This window comes from Argopecten irradians, chromosome 7 (assembly GCF_041381155.1).
Source record: "Argopecten irradians isolate NY chromosome 7, Ai_NY, whole genome shotgun sequence".
NCBI lineage: Eukaryota > Metazoa > Mollusca > Bivalvia > Pectinida > Pectinidae > Argopecten > Argopecten irradians.
Window position 1 is genome coordinate 10,759,994 of NC_091140.1, and position 19,035 is coordinate 10,779,028.

The following is a 19,035-nucleotide window of genomic DNA, read 5'->3' on the forward strand; positions in this document are numbered from 1 at the left end:
CAACATTTGTCCAACATTACTGCCACGTTTATGTGAAATCGGTCGAGTAGTTTAGGAGGAGTTGTCATGACATAAATACATTTAATAACTTCGTTGCGGGGCAGGTGTATAAGAAAATGAATTAAAAAATATATAATTCCATCAGAGACTCGGGTGATAAGGTAATGATAATACCTGGATTTGCTAGATATAGATAGCACTGAACAGGCTTAATGTCGCATGTCATCATTGAAATATGCATTAACAACTTTGAACTTCAAAATGCGAACAATCCAGTGCGTTACCATTGGGTTTAAAGTAAACCATTTGTATTATCCTCACATATATTGAAACAAAATGATTTGTATATGATGTTTATAAAAAAGATTCCTTTATTAATTACAATGCCCACATTAACAAGTAACACAATAATTAATGAACAAACACAATACATATATTAGTAGCATAAAGAAAAGTTACATTATCGATGTCATTTTGAAACGTTTTACATAAACGACATATATTAATATATTATTTCTGCATGTTCTTTATAATAACTTCATGTAAATAATTTCGTCATAATCCGAACATAGATACTTATCATCACCACGATGATGAGGAAGATCACTACACCAGGTAATGATATACCACCGTCCGACTCAGAACACGACCAAGGTCTAAAACTATCGATAGATCTAAGTTTCGTTGGCCGTTTCATCCATTCCAATGTTTGGTTGATGCTAACAATGTAGACATCTTCATACTTAAGAAGGTCCTGTATGGCCTTGTCCAGTCCATTCAGAAATACTGTTTTCTCCGTGAATAACGATTCGTGAATATGGATACCAAACGGAGCCCTGTTGCCATGGTAATGACTGCGGAAGTTGTCCATGATGTAATTGTAGGTTTTGTTTTCTGTTAGTGGTTTGTTCACGCACGAATCCACGAATTCACATGATCCCCAGTCTCCGTAATCCCTCATGGCGTTTACGGGAACAACCCAAAATCCAGGATGTTTGTTTCTAGGGCAAGGGTGATTATTGCAAGGCAGTGTCCAACCATAGTCCAATGTAAACGGCCAAGGATTTGAATCCGCCATCTTGTGTCGCGTATAACCTAAGGTTACGTCATAGGTGAAATCGTTATTCTGTAAGGTTCTTATCTGGTAATCTCCGACTGTCTTCTGGTAGGGACTTCGCCATCCGTGGATCCTGCCCTCCGTTACATTAGAAAGTTTGATTATGTTAGCTTTTTGTCTTTTGACTTCAATTTTAGATTCGGTGCTGGGATCAATATCTTGGTGCGTGCTTTTGATCGCTATTTCAAATCCTCTTCTTGAGTATCTGTTTACACCCGAATAATCATGATTGTCTCCAGAGACATATAAAGTTACACTAATAGGACACTTATTGGGGTTTTTACGTTCATGTCCAAAAAGCCTGTCGAGGTAAGCCTCCGCCCCGGGCTTCGCTCCATCATCGAAACCAAAGTACACGATCTGTGGAATATCCTCTGGATCAAAAAGGTTGTGATAAAATGTGCTACAGAAACAGTTTGGTAGGAGGCAGTTCTTTCCTTGTTCACATACAGGCAAAAAAGAAGCGAGCGATAGAGAAAATAATTTACTGCAATATATCAGTGTAAGATACTGGCTTAATCTGGAGTTCATTATTCCCATTCTGAATGCAGTTATATTATGAATTAAACTCTTCCGTTTTAACATGCACTACACTTATCTGTGTACATGATTCCATTTTACCTACCTACGATACAATGGTACTGGTAATTAACATAAATATTATCAATAGGTAATGACAGCCTTGGAAGTTGTCATCTGACACAATGCTCGATATACGACCTTCTCTCCTCTCCCTTAAGTCATGGTCAACCTATTTCAACTGAATAGTGACTTAAAAGCATTATCCAATCGAGAGGAAGAGAAGACGGCATGGTAAATAAGTCGGTAAAACATTGATTATTGCCATTTTTCAAAATAGCATATGTATGCAATATTGTTCACTGTTTCTGACATAATTGTAGATATTTCTTTTTTTTTGGATTTTGTTTTAAATCAAACTAGTGGTCAAAATGATAACCATTTTCAATCACTCGGCTTCAAGACAAACTACAGCGTATTGTATTGTGTTATTTTATCATAATGTTATTTTAAATACTATATGTATGACAGGAAGGGGGCGAATGTTCGTCTTTGTAAAAGCCCTTGCTACTCAACATATATAGTCGCTTGCGATTATTCAAAATATTACTGTACAAATATATTGCCACTGGCTTTCGACACTTTTTAATTTCGTGTTGCCGTGTTAAGTATCTCTTGTCTTGATTTAAGCTCTAAACATCACAATGCTGAAAATGACTAGAATAAATAATGACTACTACAATCCAACATAGACTCATAGATCTATTACTATGACAGCCATACAAAATCTTGGATATTAGAAACTGATTGCATCTGAAGCAGTATATATGTAGTAATTAATACACCGTATCTAGTCAAGTTATTACAATTTTATATATCTTATGGGCGATTGTCGACTGTAGGAAAATGCTGGTAAAACGATAAATATTCCTCTGTGCGTTATGTTTTTTCTTGCAAAATTTATAAAGACGCGTACGTAGGCGAATATTATATGGTTTTCTCCCATTATTGACATTGTTACTAGGGAAAGATACATTTGTAATTCGGTAGGGAACAGCAGGTCATCTCATGAAAAAAAACCAAATACTGTATGTACACTCCCGTTTATGCACTGATATGAGCGTATACCTTACATTATCAATGTTGGTCATCCAATCTACTCTTGCTATCTAGATGTAAGAACTGTGTGACATTCCATTTATAATGGCGTCATATTAGGATGACCAATCTCGAAGCAATTACGAAAAGCATAGTTTTAACCTATATAGTATCTTAAATTATAAGGGTTGTTTTTTACGAATATATAAATATAATGTTAAAAGCCTTAAAGGCCGAGAAAAATTAAAATTCTAAAATATAGTGCAGAAAATCCTAATTGATGTTCTCGAGCCCTTGGGGTGATGAAAACTACACCTTTCTGTTTAGATGTATCGTGCTACTTTTTATTCTACGCTAATATCTAACTACAGTGTATACACATATACATGTTCAGTGTTGACAATTTATATTTTTTTCAATCCTTATGCTATGCAAAGTCTCACAATGACTTAAAAACAAGTCAGGAGCAGTGAACCACATCAAGTGTGCAGATTGTCTAGTCTACAGAGCGAGGTCTGGAAAAAAAGATTTTCAGGACACCGTTAAGAGTCACCGGCAGGAACACATATGAACCAGCTCTCCAATTCCTTAGATGTTTCAGTCTAGACCAAAGTACCCGTGCGTTTGTGAGAAGGTGACCAGTTAGGTGTGTTACCGAAAATTGCCCGTGAGTGGTTTGTTGGTGAGGGACTTTGTGTATTTTTGTATAACAGTTATTTCAACTATATCTGATATTGGTTGGAGGCAAGCATAAATATACAATTCAGTTTAGTTGCTATACTGAGTAGATAATCTATTTGCATTGCAGTCTCAGCTTTGTCACTTTCATAATTTTTTATGTATTTTTACTTTGCCAAGGTATCTCTCATCACAGCCTGTCATTGTCTCTGACAATAAAGACGTAATGTTATAAGACTAAGAAAGGTTGATCAATACAGGATCTAAAAACTAAGTTGTTAATTCTACACGTTATAACGGTCTGTGCTTTCTAGTCCATTAAATGAACCACATTTTGATGATATACCTGGGTATCCATTAAACCCATGGAAAACAAAGTCGAACATATGTATATCAATAGTTTTAACACCACTGACGGGATCTGTGATTGTCCTTTGTCCTATTATAGTGGTATTATTAACACCGGAAATGCCGCTGGCCACGATTGTATTGTTCTCGAGCATACACAAATGTATGCCGGTTGTAAATTATTTAAATGATTTGATAGAAATGGAGTACTATCTTTCACATTTTTAATTTCGTATACATGCATTTATTGGTCTGTTTCAAGGATCTACTCGTGACAGATCTCTAAAGGAGCATACCATAAACGCATATCCGTTATATTGCAAAAGATATCGAAAAATATCCTAATTTGTTTATGATGCATGTACAATCAATACTTTATTCCATACAAGGCATAGTGCCGTGGACTTTTTTCGGGGCGCAATTAATTATTTTTGATATTTCTCTCTTTAAATCCAATACGAAGCTCAAACTTTTCAATGATGATAATGGTGTACAATAAGTAACTTTTATAACTGAAGAAAAATACTAATTCGTCTCTGTTTTTGATAGAGATAAAAAACCATTAGTCAGCGGTAGAGCATATTAAACTTCCTCATAGAATAGCATTACAAAAGTTAAGGGAAAAAATCTTAAGTTAAGGAGCATTCCTTAAAATCTTTAATGTGCTTTCCTATGAAAGCTTTTAAGTTAAAGGACTCCTAAATCTAGGGAATGCTTATGACACTAGGCTCTTGGAGCAATGAGGAATTATAACTGCGGCATTTAGAATAAATGAATCGGCTTTATATCTTATATATAGAAAAGAAATCAAAAGTATTCATTGCCTTTCTAGACAACCAAAAACCTTTAAGTAGTGTATGGTTAAACGGCACTATATATATATATATATATATATATATAAATGACTTTTTGTACGTATAACGTGACGTCAGCGGTGCTCAATTAAGTGGGGTGATCTCATCGTCAGTAAATCACTACACTACGTTTCGGAGTGCAGTGAAGTTTAGACACTGATTTCCGAGCATGGGTGTTTTCTTGTAATGATCAGTCATCTTGCATTTACAATTTGGAATCCCCATCCCATATGATACGAGTGCTATCCAATGCTCAGTTTCAGAGAAGTTGTTTCCAGTATATGAAAATAGCAAAATTTACACCTTCGACCCCTGCAGGGTAAGCCCCATCATTTGCAGAATTTGGAATCCCCACCACATACGGATGTAGCAAGGTCTACTTTATGGCTCTTTGTAATAATCACTCCACGCAGAGATATTCGACTGCATGTAGTTTATTTCTCCTAAAAACATCCTAAAATATCTAATAACAACTCTTTGTTGTACAATATAGATAGCGTATCATCATCAATGACTCATTCCACACATCGAGCTCCATATTGTCTGCGGCAATCCTCCATTAGTAACGATAAAATGTTGGTTCCCAAAAATATTGGTACACGAAATATTATACTCGCTATCCGGTACGACAAAAGCAAACAAATCAGATGCCTTATGGAGATTGCTAGAGTCCACATATATGGAGATTGCTAGAGTCCACATATACTGAGGCTAGTCCACCATTAGCTACCTACATGTACAAACACAGAGGGAATCTCCATGGGTAGTGTGCAGGCAGTATGTAAGGGAGTGGGACTCCAAGAAGATCCATTAGTTAGTGGGAAGTTTCTGCATGTCTGCTGATGTTGTTGTGGTGCTAGATGGGGACGTGCAGGACATACAGGCTATGACTCCAAAGACTTGGAGACAGTTACAGTCCAGGGATCAACTTATTGGTCAGATCTTGCCACTTGTGCGTTACAATGAACGACCAAGTAGAAAGTCAAGCTTCACCTAAGGATGCTGAGTGGCTGACCATACATAGAATCTGGTACAGCCTGAAGCTTAAACATGGGGTGTTGTATTGATGTGTTCAACGAGAAGACTCAGCAGACTTCAACAAAAATGAAGACTTGAGTCAAAACTTAAGTTTTTCTTCATATGTAACTTATATGAAAATATATGACTTAAGTCGGTTTTTGACTTAAGTTTGTTTCGAGAAATCAGGGTCAGGGTAATTTTGTTTGTAAGCAAACATGTCTTCAACATGTTGCTGAGCGGGAAAGCAAAGATTCGTTTTTTACTGGACATGACTGCTAGAAATGTTTTCAGTAGTATGCCAGACATTGCCAGAGACACTCTTTTAGACATTCTTAAGTCATATATGTTTAGTGCTAGATATTTTGTACTATGCCCCAACTTCTGATGTATTATAATCTATTGTGATAAATATCCATACTTCCTATGTTTATTGAAGATGTGGTCATCTTCTTTAGATAGCAGGGAGGGGTATAGACAATGTATTGTGGGCATCGGTCAATATTGTAGGACTGCACAGTGTTTTTTATTTTTTATAAATATTTGTATTTTTTCGATGAATTTTTAGTGTTTTTTAGCCATGCTCATCTTTTTGATGAATGGGTACATGATACTATTCAATTACTGACACACAATTATTGTTTCTATTGTGTTTTCAATAGATTCTACTGGAAAGATGTGAATGTCTTTCAAACAAGGAGGGGACGATTTTTTTTACATTTGGTTATTTGTATTTATATCAATACGACGGCCCTGCAGGTATGGCGTTAGAATTGTACCTGGTGCCCCTATTGCATGATCGTAAAAGGTGACTAGATTTAGGATCTTATCTTATCTTTTTCCTAACTGACTTTGTTCTTCCTAGCGTCTTCCTTGACACCACCTCACTTTTGGTCTTTGGTTGAGCGCTCGCCCGTGTGAGGAAGGTTCTGGGTTCTGTTGCCTGGCCGAGACACACCCAAAGGCTATAACAGTGGTAGTTTCTGCTCCTGCTTAACGCTCAGTATTACGGATTGGGACGACTGGTTCGCCCGTTGTCAGTATGTGACCTAGTGGGGTGTGTTGCCTGGTGTCTTCGACGGCATGCTTCAGTGAAATAGCACTATTAAAAGGGCAACAGTTTCACTATACAATAAGACACAACACCAATATATCACAGTCTCCAAACACACTGCATACACGGGAGGCCATCCTTACATGACCCTGACTGTTAATAGGACGTTATACATGGGAGGCCGTCCTTACATGACCCTGGCTTTTAATAGGACGTTAACAAATCAAACAACCAAACAAGTATTTGTACACCTGTGTGTAGTACATCAATGTTTATATACAAATGTCATAAAAATAGACACTGTTACACTGATGCTACCAATGCAATATGAATGTTATCCAATGCTTAGTTTCAGAGAAAAAGTTGTTAAACGGAAATATAGCCAAATTGACCACTATTGGCCCCGCCCCTAAGACCCCAAGGGATCAGCAAGGCCATTTGTACAATTTTGAGTTACAACCTCATCAGGTAACTTCGCTTCCTAAGAGTATTCAGTACGATACCAGTCATATTTTATTCAATTCTGACCAGTGGTTTAAGAAGAAGAAGTTTATTTTTGATGGACGCACGGTGGACACAGAGGTACATCTTTATCACATAATTAGCTCAATTTTGTCCTTTGGACTATATTTACTTATACGGGAGTTCAAATTGTGTAATGAAATATACATGCATATGTATAAAGTAGAATATTACTTAGCGTGTTGATTTGATCTTTTCACTGCACTGCAAAGTAAATGTGTACTGCCAAAAATCATTTTGGGCTCTTATTTCATGGTAGAAAATTAAAACGTATGCATTGTAAGAAAATTCTCAAAATGTTGGTATTTTGGTGGTGCATAAAATGTTAAAAGTTCTTCTTGATTTGTCAGTATGAAAATTGACACGCATATAACTTTAAGCTTCTTGATTATGACAAACAGTTTAGTCGTTTTGTAAGTTTATGATGCGGTTCACCATCGATATATAGTACCATGACCTATGATAGTTCAAGGGGAAGTAACTCCGCAAAATGCTACAAATGACTTTCGAATATGCCTTTCCTATACCTGGAGACAAATCTAATATTAATGGAAAGGCATTCGATCTCCACAATAAAAATATAACACATGTAACATATTTTACCAATTTTTATATTCTTTTGCACTTAATCAGTACATTTAGCACATTTTGTTTATTGTGTACATGGTTAAAAATTCATGAACAAAATGATACTAGATATCTAGCATATGCCTTTCTAATAAGTACAAATGCCACTTCTACATATACATTCAAAAATATAGTACTATAAATGTGTTAAACCTGAATTTATAGCTTTTTTTACATTCAAATCAAAATACATCTCTGTAAAATAGAGTGTTGTTGAATTCTTTGTGCATCACAGATAAATATTCAATACTATGGGCCCCAATGTTAAGTATAATATTCAAAATCTGGGCCCCAATGTTAAGTATAATATTCAATACTATGGGCCCAAATGTTAAGTATAATAAAATATATGTAAAGTATACTAGAATGGATACAAATCTACATGATACAAATAAGCAAGCGATGTAGAATGGATACAAATCTACACGATACAAATAAGCAAGCGATGAATTGTGAATCAACTAATTGGACCTTTGGTAGACTGTACATACTTTTGTTAAAGATTCTCCACCACCAACAGACCATAAACGATACTCATTATTTGAACAATAATTGGTGTTTAATCGTGTATATATATGTCTTATTAACACAATAAATAATATAAGATACTTAATTTGCTTTTGGTGTATGCACAATCAGTACTTCATTCCATATAGGACATAGTGCCACGGTATTAATTTTTTCGGGACACAATTAAATATTTTTATATTTTCATCTTGTAGTAAAATGTTGAAGTAAAATGAGAAGCTCATACTATTCAATGACGTGAAGTAAGTAATTTTTGTAAGTGAAGAAAAATACAAATTCGTGTATTCCTGTTTTGGATAGAGAAAAATGTCATTTTGTCAGCACTTGAGCATCTTTAAATACCTTGATCCTATGATAACTAATTGTTGAAATCATTCCTCCCTAAAGGCAGATTTAGGCTCTTCTAAATCAAAGACAAGACTAGTCCATTATGAATTTTCTGAGATAAATCAGTTATGGTGGTAAAAATATATCCTTATTTAATATGAATGATATTGAACTGCTTGATTTGATCTTAATACATAAATTGCAATCCTTTACTAAGAGTATTTTTCCCTTTTCAGTGTTGGTTAAAAGTCAAAATAAAGGTCACATTGACCTTTTTATTTCAGCAACTTGTGGCCACAATAAAATGATCCGAGAAGTAGAGACAAAGTAATATATATGCTGAGTGTTTGTCCCCTCTACAAACTACAATTAGTACACCAAAGTCCATACAACTCTATCTGTTTTACAGTGAATAATCATTTCCTGCCTTTACTTCACTTTGAGAAAACTATCACTGAAAAATTCTCTGTTCGTTTTACAGAGTTAAGTTATTTTATATTTAGCTAGCTTCAAAGCTGCCTATAAACTATGATAGAGACTTCATAAAATATCAACAATATACATTTTGTAGGTGGCAAAATCTACTTAAAATAATAAATTATTTTCCATCACCATCTAACGATATATATATATATAAATTATCAAGTTTGAATGTTGGATGGATTATATAAGCAAAGTAAAACAAATTCTACAGGAATGCCAATAATAGTATTTTGTAAAATATGTTTCTATATAATTAAGAAGCTAAAGCATTAGTTTACCTTAATCCAGACAACTCTTTTCATGCTTATATGTATTGATCAAATGAAAATATTTTTAGCACAACCAAACAATATTTAAGTAGCAAAATACATTTCTGGAGCAGACATGTTATATTACTTAGGCCGACATATTCCATGTATTTCAATTAGAGCTATACATTATACATGTATTTCTTGGGCTGTCTCTACTTATCTATGAAGCAAATAGCATCTATATAACGGATACATGACCTTCATAAATATACCTGAACACATTCCTGTAGCAGTTTTAGGTGATGTATCACAATAGCACATCATTTTATACTGGAACACATGGAAGACATGAATAAACTTAGTTGAGAAAATGTGAAATAGATATCTATTCAAATCAATGTAATAAATTGAACTTTAACTGATTAGGAATAGCTTATAATTTTCAAAGCACAAACGTTTTATCAATTGCCAAAAATGTGTCCATTAAAATCACCACTATACTTTGATAAAATAAATGAACTATATAAACATTATATATGATTATCAATGTTATTACAACTTCTGGTCCCTAAGTCACATATCCTAACACAATACGACCATCATGGTGGTATATTTGTCTAAATAATAAATTACAACAACATTATTCACCTTGGAAAAACAAACTCTTTAAGAAAATAGGTCTTACAACATGCACTGATCCAAATTAATACACTTTGTGTACCAGCTTTCAAGTTTGTCAAGTCGTTATGTATAGTAAATAGATTATTGAATTAACAGAAGTTAAAAGCTGTCCAAACTCACAAAAATATCTATTTATGACAATATAAAGCTGGCGGTTATAAAATAATCTCTCCCCCACAACACATAGCTATTGATTATTGTATAGAAAAATCAACAAAGCACCTTAAATGAACATTTTGTGAGATTTTGACATACAAGCAATTGAGCCATCGATATTATATAAAATGTACCTAAAAACATGTTTCCTCTAATGCAAAACATGATTCTAGTTCCTGTTGCAATCATTTCACATTCCACCGTGTGTTTTAGAGAAGAAATTTAAAAAAATATTAGTGTTAAGTAAAGGTGAGTGCTTCTACCATGTATCACTTAAAACATTTTAAAACAACTTTTCTTTTTTGGATATTTTTGGCTAAGTTAACGGTTCACTTGTTTGGGGACCAAAATATGATGAACAGATTTGTTTGAACTTTGACCATGGAAGGTTTCCTCCAAATTTCACATAATCATTAACTTGATTAAGGGCTTTGTAGAAGTCAAAAATAGAAATTGTTAAACATATGGCTTGCTGTGAACAAGACAGACAAAAGGCAATTAGAATTGTATCAGATGACTTGTTTAATTGGTAAATCTTCTAGGTAGTTTATTAATCTCCTACATCACTTTAAACATGCACCATTAAAACAAGACTTCATTAAATAAAGTCTAACCAGTTCAACCTCTAAATTTCATCTAGAACTTAAAACAATGATAAATTCATGATTTTATAATTATCAAAGAGACAAAACAATTATAATAATGAGGATCTCTTGTAAGGCATTCATGATAGAAAATTTTTATGATCCAGAAATTAAGTGAATACACACCCTGTGATTAGAATATGGCAAAGTTTCAATAATACAAATCAAAACTTAAGCCAAGTTATGAACAGTACCATCATTCACTCTCCAGACTAAAAAATCATCTTCATTTTAATGTTTTATTCCATCTTTGTACATTACAGTTATCTACTTTGTGGGTAGATATCCATTGTAACACTATTCACGCCATTATCTCTGAAAAGTATGATTTTCCACCCGCAAACACATGACGTCACAACCAATACCTACCCGAAAGGGCAGATAACTCTGTAATATGTAAATACAGAATAAGTTATTTAGTAAATTGTTGTAAAGTCGTGACATATTACATAACATTCATCATGCTCACACACTCATAGATACATTGCTTATGATATAAAATTAAAATATATACATGATGTTATGACCTTTTACACTGCATAGCAGTTTAAGTATATAATTTATTTTCTGTATTTGGTAGAACAATATTAAATGATATCATATCAAATGATATTCATTTTATATTTAATATATACATCTTACAAAACTTATACAACATACAATGCATGATTATCAGGTTGTCATGTACCTAGCTAATGCTTCTATGCATACACTCAATCAAGTGTCTGTCTTTATATATAAAACCTCTTTACTGGCATAAGATGCTGACCAAAAAAATACAGCTGCATAACATCAAATATTTGTTGTGTAGAATAGTTTCTTTTCTTTGAAGTTACTAATTATAACAAGAAGTCCACATAAGTGGATGTATCTCCTGCACAGCAGTTTATTACATCACAAAAAAATAGTTAACTATTTGAAGTTACCAAGTCCCATAACTCTTGCAAATATTGACAGATTTTGACCAGTAACAAACCTATCTGAGATCTCATTGATATAAAGCATTATGCATTATTTGGTTGAAATCGGATAATAAATATTTAAGTTATAGCATGGAAACCAAGAAATTGTCTGTTTTGACAATTCTAAAGTCCTGTAACTATTGTAAATTTTAAGGGATTTTACCAGTTTCAAACCAATCGAAGATCACAGTAATATAAAAAAATATACAAAATTCAGTTATTGCACGGAATTTCGCTTTACAGAAGCCGTGCCGCCGCCGACATAGTGATACCTATGTGTCGTTCTTGCGTTGCAGACGACACAATAAACCACAAATATAAAATAAACAATATTGATTTGATACATTATTGAAAGTACTGTGACATCAGCAATTAAACCAAGAATATTCCTACTCCAAAATTGTTTTAAGTATTTTACAACGAAAAATAATACCAATGAATATATATCATGTTATACAGCTGTATTACATGTACATCATAATTAAATATTAATAAACAGAAACCCTACATATAATGAACAGCTTGTTAAATATACAGAAACCCTACATATAATAAACAGCTGTTAATCTGAAGGCCCATCGTTAGACAAATCAACCCAGACTGTAGCACAGCTGTTACACAGGTCCCTATCAATATAAAGTGTTTCTGCATAATTAATACTTGTAAATCAGATAATAACAATGAAATTTGCATTGATTTATACCGCTATGGTATCTGTCTATGGTGAAGATGTGGATGTTGAACCCAGTATACTATGGAGTGTGGTGCTGGTCAGGTTAGACCCCAGTACTGTCAAGTCCTCCACTTGTAATTGGTGTGACTCTTGTAAACGCTTCAGGGCGTCAACAGTGCATACAATGGTCCTACAAAATAATGTTGACAATATGTATACTACAAGGTTATAGATACGGAATGGCTTTAGAGGTCAACTTAACTTCTCCAAAGAGATGACAATAGGCACATCACTCACATTCATCGATTAATCTTTTATGTATGACTTAAAATTATCAATATGCTCTTTAATCTACTTTCGGTGACATGTTGTTAATTTGACAGGTCATTTCATTCAAACCACCTATGGTAAATCCTACCAGTACAGTATATGTTCACAGTGATCATACTTTACATTTACATTAATTATACCTAAGGATTTTTTAAGATGATGTAATTTCGTGATTTAGAGTCACATGGTCAGGATTTTTGAAGATGATGTAATTTCGTGATTTAGAGTCACATGGTCCTACTATTACTATGTTTGAAATATTTCTGCAGTGACGTATTTTGGTGATTCGTAGATGTCCACAACATACCAAAGTTGAATAGCATGTGAAAAAAGGTTGAAAAATATAAACAGAACTTCAATCAATCAGAATTTGTCTTCAAAGATTTGTTTTGATTATTCTTCAAATGTAACACTGAATTGTCTTTTATCCAATGTTGACTATGGCCCTAAACAACAAAGCAATTAGACTAAAAGTGTACGGTGTATGTATCTGATTACTTACCCTATAACACCAATAAATACCAGAGTCCAGTCCATCACCACTTGGCCTATAGATAAAGACCTAGAACAACATAACGAGTTTTGAAATAAAATAACATATTGCTTTTTGCTGAGTGCCTTAGGCTCACAAAAAGAAAAAAAACCCAGCACAACCACAAAAAATACATACTTTATCTTGTTCAGATATAGATTATTTACATCTTCATGGTATAATATGATTATTGTCACCAAGTTTGGTTAAACCACATAAAATATCAAATTCTCATCGAGGCATTTTTTTCCCCACATAATACATATGAAGGCCTTTCTGAATTTATCCGGCAAGTCCACAAATTGTGAATTTGACATCTTGTGACCGGTAAGGTAGATATTAAGAATGGTAGTTATGTTTGTTTTGGACAAAAATCATATGTAAATGCGTGTATACGCATAAAATAATTGGAAACCTACAAAATAAAGAAAATGATGCCCGAGTGATTTTCGGAGGCAGTGCTCCACTACGACACATATATAGGGACCAATTCATACCGGCCGTAAGGTATAGTAGGCCGGGTACGTATATTCGTTCTAACCCACCCCTAGACCCTTAGTCAAATTGAAAGCAGTTCTGCCAGAAGAATCAATATTGACCAAATAAACTCCTTTTCATGCACATAAAAGAATCAAATAACAATACATTGTGTTTCACTGTATTGCTTTGAAGTTGGGCATCACTTTCCCTGTTCTTCAAAGGAAATCTGTACAGGTCTGTGATTGGTCATTTTTTTTCTTCTTCTGAACTGCCTTTAGTTTTATTGTAAAATACTGTCAAGGGTGGAATAAATTTTTAAACAGTGGAAGTAACCCCTTGAGTATCAAGGATACAAAGGGGCATCACTCTGGGTGTCTTGTGATATTACACACATATCAAATACTATCTGTCAACGAGTTTTGTTGAAATAGCTCCAGTCATTAAGGAGGAGTCAGTCGATTGTTGTGTCTACAAACGGAGAAAAAGGCAGAGAGATGGATAATTACATTGATTTATAAGTCGTTGCAAATGTCAAATGACAATTCAGCATTGTAAGTGTGCTGTACTTACCCTTTGTAGATGGACATATGGAAGAGACCAGGCAGAATAAAGGCCAGTAAGGTACAACATGTGGCTCCAACCAAGGCCATGAGGTTAGCAAAGTTAGGGATAAGTACCACCGTTAGACCCGATACCAGGACCATGAATACACGAAGGGCGTTCTGTAACACATGAATATACTTAATATTGATATTATTTACCAAGATCATGAACATTGTCCATACTATATATAATCTGATGATGGTGGATTAAAACCTTTTATATTACATGTATATAAACCTAACATGACTAAAAAGACAAATATTTAAATACTGAAGCTTTGAATTTGTACTCACTCCCTTCCAGATCTGGTTTTCTACATTAGCAAATAAATAACCCTCCAATATCTTCATCACTGGGAACATCATTACTGAAATAGGAAAAAAATTAAAATTTGCAATTTTTTAATACTGGACAAAGACACTCAAATAGCTTATGTTGATTTCAGCTGGTTTCCAAGCCACTATATTTTATCTCTTTATTGTGTCAATTTAAATGATACTGAATACCATTTGCATAATAGTTGTCTCTATTTTTTCTTGATACTCTTATTAATTATTCAAACCAATTTATGTACTGTATATTCTATTATTTCTCATGATCATTGCATTTGTTATAGAATTAGCTAATTATGGAAAGAGCCTACCAAGCTGATTGCAGACTTACCTGGATAGGTAAAGAACAAAGCAAGGCACAGACACGACTTTACAATCATAGCAAAGTCTATAGAATCTCCTAAAATCAAACAAATAAATTCATATGCATAAGTTTTGTGCAAAATATCATGAATATAAATGATTAAATAAACTTTGATTTGAAACCATTGCCCTTTTCACAGTATAGGCATTAAATCTTTTTACATATAGTTACATGATATGCAAGAAGATCAGATATTAATTCAAAAGTTTAAATTATTGTTAAATGTGATTTTCTTGTGAAAATAATTTAATCTCATTTATACAGAAAACTCATTACCAGGGATAATGATTAACTGAATGATAGATAAACTATAACGGGATGTTATGATGGCATTTTTCAGAATTATATATAAAATCCCAATATACGTAGCCGGTAAGGAATAATGTGTCTATATAATTGGAACATCTAAGGCTTATTATATATACCTTTTGGTAGATTTAGTGTTATTATTTCATTGGTTTCTTTGCCAAAGGACTGAAAAAGTGTAATCATGTACATAATGTAAATCATATGTATAATTAGTTTATGTACAGATGTAAGTAACAGATGTATTTGTATAACAACAAGGACATAGTCATTCAGATCCCCCGCCAATTGAGATATCAAAGCTGAAGTAAGTTTGATTGTGGAGACTTATGTGTATGGAAAAAAAACCCAGGAAAAAGGAAGTTGAGCTAAAGAAAGATGGAGTATAATTCAAGTAGAGCGGGGCTGCAATTGTTGAATCAGGTAAACAGTCTTGACATATATATTAGACTATATACACAAAAATGGGTGGAGTTTTGCAAAGTAACATTTACCATTTACCATGATATTTTCAGCAATGTTTCCATGGTAACGGAAAAAGTTAAAAAAATGAAAACCTAAAAATAGCAAAAGGTACTACTAGACCATAAAAAGAAAGAATGTGTCTATGACGGAAGTTTCGTGGAAATATCTCTGCTGGTTTTAGATTTATGCTCCGGAAATGAACCTGCTACAAAAATATGATATTTTCAGCAATGTTTCTATGGTTACAGAAAAAAGCACAAAAAGTGAAAAACTAAAAATAGCAAAAGGCACTACTAGACCATAAGAACAATGTGTCTATGAAGTTTCATGGAAATATCTCTGCTGGTTTTAGAGTTGTGCTCCGGAAACGATTCTTACACAAAAATCTCCCATTTTCAGCAATGTTTCCATGGTTACAATAAAAATAACAAAAAGTGAAAACCTTAAAATAGCAAAAGGCACTACTAGACCATAAGACTAATGTGCCTATGAGTTCCGTGCATATATCACAACCGGTTTTCCAGTGATGCTGCAGAAACAAACCTGGTACAAAAATATGATATTTTCAGCAATGTTTCGATGGTTACGGAAAAAATGCAAAAAATGAAAACCTAAATATAGCAAAAGGTACTACTAGACCATAAGAACAATGTGTCTATGAAGTTTCATGGAAATATCTCCGTTGGTTTTAGAGTTGTGCTCCGGAAACGATTCTTACACAAAAATCTGCCATTTTCAGCAATGTTTCCATGGTTACAGAAAAAAGTACAAAAAGTAAAAAACCTTAAAACAGCAAAAGGCACTACTAGACCGTCAAACCAATGTGTCTATGAAGTTTTGTGGAAAGATCTCTTCTGGTTTTAGAGTTATGCTCCGGAAACGAACCTGGTACAAAAATATGATATTTTCAGCAATGTTTCCATGGTACGGAAAAAGTGCAAAAAATGAAAACCTAAAAATAGCAAAAGGCACTACTAGACCATAAGACCAATGTGTGTATGAAGTTTCGTGGAAATATCTCTATCGGTTTTAGAGTTATGCTCCGGAAACCATTCGTACAGACGTACAGACGGACGGACGGACGGACAGACGGACGGATGGACTGACAGACGGACAGACGGACGGACGGAACCCATTTGTATATCCCCCGCCAACTTTGTTGGGCGGGGGATAATTAAAAAAATTCAACAATGAATATTAAATATAATTTGAATTAGTGTAGGACTACAGGTAGAGCAGACACCTGTTCATTGACTGCTGAAACCATTTTTAATATCAGGTAGCCCTTGTAAACTTGTACAATACATGTATGAACTAGATAAAAGATATTTATATAAATGCCATTTTTGTCTCATGAATTTCCATATTTCAGTACTGAAAACACGCGATAATGAATAGTGCTAAGCAGTGGCAGTATACTTACCAAGTAGCCACAGGCTCCAAATGATATATACATACTTGTGACTATCACCATGGTACTAACAAAATATCTGTAAAGGAATAGCCTAATGTTAATAACAACTCACAACTGTTTTACCAACAAAGGTATAACGGTATACATCATTCCCTATACATATACAGTATAACGGTATACATCATTCCCTATACATTTACAGTATAACGGTTTACATCATTCCCTATACATTTACAATTATAACGGTATACATCATTCCCTATACATTTACAGTATAACGGTATACATCATTCCCTATACATTACAGTATAACGGTATACATCATTCCCTATACATTTACAGTATAACGGTATACATCATTCCCTATACATTACAGTATAACGGTATACATCATTCCCTATACATTTACAGTATAACGGTATACATCATTCCCTATACATATACAGTATAACGGTATACATCATTCCCTATACATATACAGTATAACGGTATACATCATTCCCTATACATATACAGTATAACGGTATACATCATTCCCTATACATATACAGTATAACGGTATACATCATTCCCTATACATTTACAGTATAACGGTATACATCATTCCCTATACATTTACAGTATAACGGTATACATCATTCCCTATACATTTACAGTATAACGGTATACATCATTCCCTATACATTTACAGTATAACGGTATACATCATTCCCTATACATTACAGTATAACGGTATACATCATTCCCTATACATTTACAGTATAACGGTATCAATACATCATTCCCTATACATTTACAGTATAACGGTATACATCATTCCCTATACATTTACAGTATAACGGTATACATCATTCCCTATACATATACAGTATAACGGTATACATCATTCCCTATACATTTACAGTATAACGGTATACATCATTCCCTATACATATACAGTATAACGGTATACATCATTCCCTATACATTTACAGTATAACGGTATACATCATTCCCTATACATTTACAGTATAACGGTATACATCATTCCCTATACATTTACAGTATAACGGTATACATCATTCCCTACTATACATTTACAGTATAACGGTATACATCATTCCCTATACATTTACAGTATAACGGTATACATCATTCCCTATACATATACAGTATAACGGTATACATCATTCCCTATACATATACAGTATAACGGTATACATCATTCCCTATACATATACAGTATAACGGTATACATCATTCCCTATACATTTACAGTATAACGGTATACATCATTCCCTATACATTTACAGTATAACGGTATACATCATTCCCTATACATTTACAGTATAACGGTATACATCATTCCCTATACATATACAGTATAACGGTATACATCATTCCCTATACATTTACAGTATAACGGTATACATCATTCCCTATACATTTACAGTTTAACGGTATACATCATTCCCTATACATTTACAGTATAACGGTATACATCATTCCCTATACATTTACAGTATAACGGTATACATCATTCCCTATACATTTACAGTATAACGGTATACATCATTCCCTATACATTTACAGTATAACGGTATACATCATTCCCTATACATTTACAGTATAACGGTATACATCATTCCCTATACATTTACAGTATAACGGTATACATCATTCCCTATACA

At 33.7% G+C, this 19,035-nt stretch overlaps 2 protein-coding genes across 2 annotated transcripts in view; both read right to left on the reverse strand.

The window, feature by feature from the left end:
• Positions 1-392: 392 nt before the first annotated feature.
• Positions 393-1,657, reverse strand: LOC138326906 (chitin deacetylase 7-like). The gene has a single exon (XM_069272883.1). It carries the CDS (start codon positions 1,655-1,657, stop codon positions 539-541), a length of 1,119 nt encoding a protein of 372 aa, XP_069128984.1. The 3' UTR covers positions 393-538.
• A 6,143-nt stretch (positions 1,658-7,800) lies between these two features.
• The window catches only part of LOC138327532 (uncharacterized), a 33,585-nt gene continuing 22,350 nt past the window's right edge, over positions 7,801-19,035 (reverse strand). The window contains exons 11-17 of the mRNA XM_069273701.1: positions 17,375-17,441; positions 15,606-15,654; positions 15,148-15,216; positions 14,778-14,851; positions 14,452-14,603; positions 13,372-13,431; positions 7,801-12,729 (exon numbers count right to left, since the gene is read on the reverse strand). Of these exons, the coding sequence (XP_069129802.1) occupies positions 12,585-12,729; positions 13,372-13,431; positions 14,452-14,603; positions 14,778-14,851; positions 15,148-15,216; positions 15,606-15,654; positions 17,375-17,441 (616 nt within the window). The 3' untranslated portion in view covers positions 7,801-12,584. The remainder of the gene's footprint in view (positions 12,730-13,371; positions 13,432-14,451; positions 14,604-14,777; positions 14,852-15,147; positions 15,217-15,605; positions 15,655-17,374; positions 17,442-19,035) is intronic.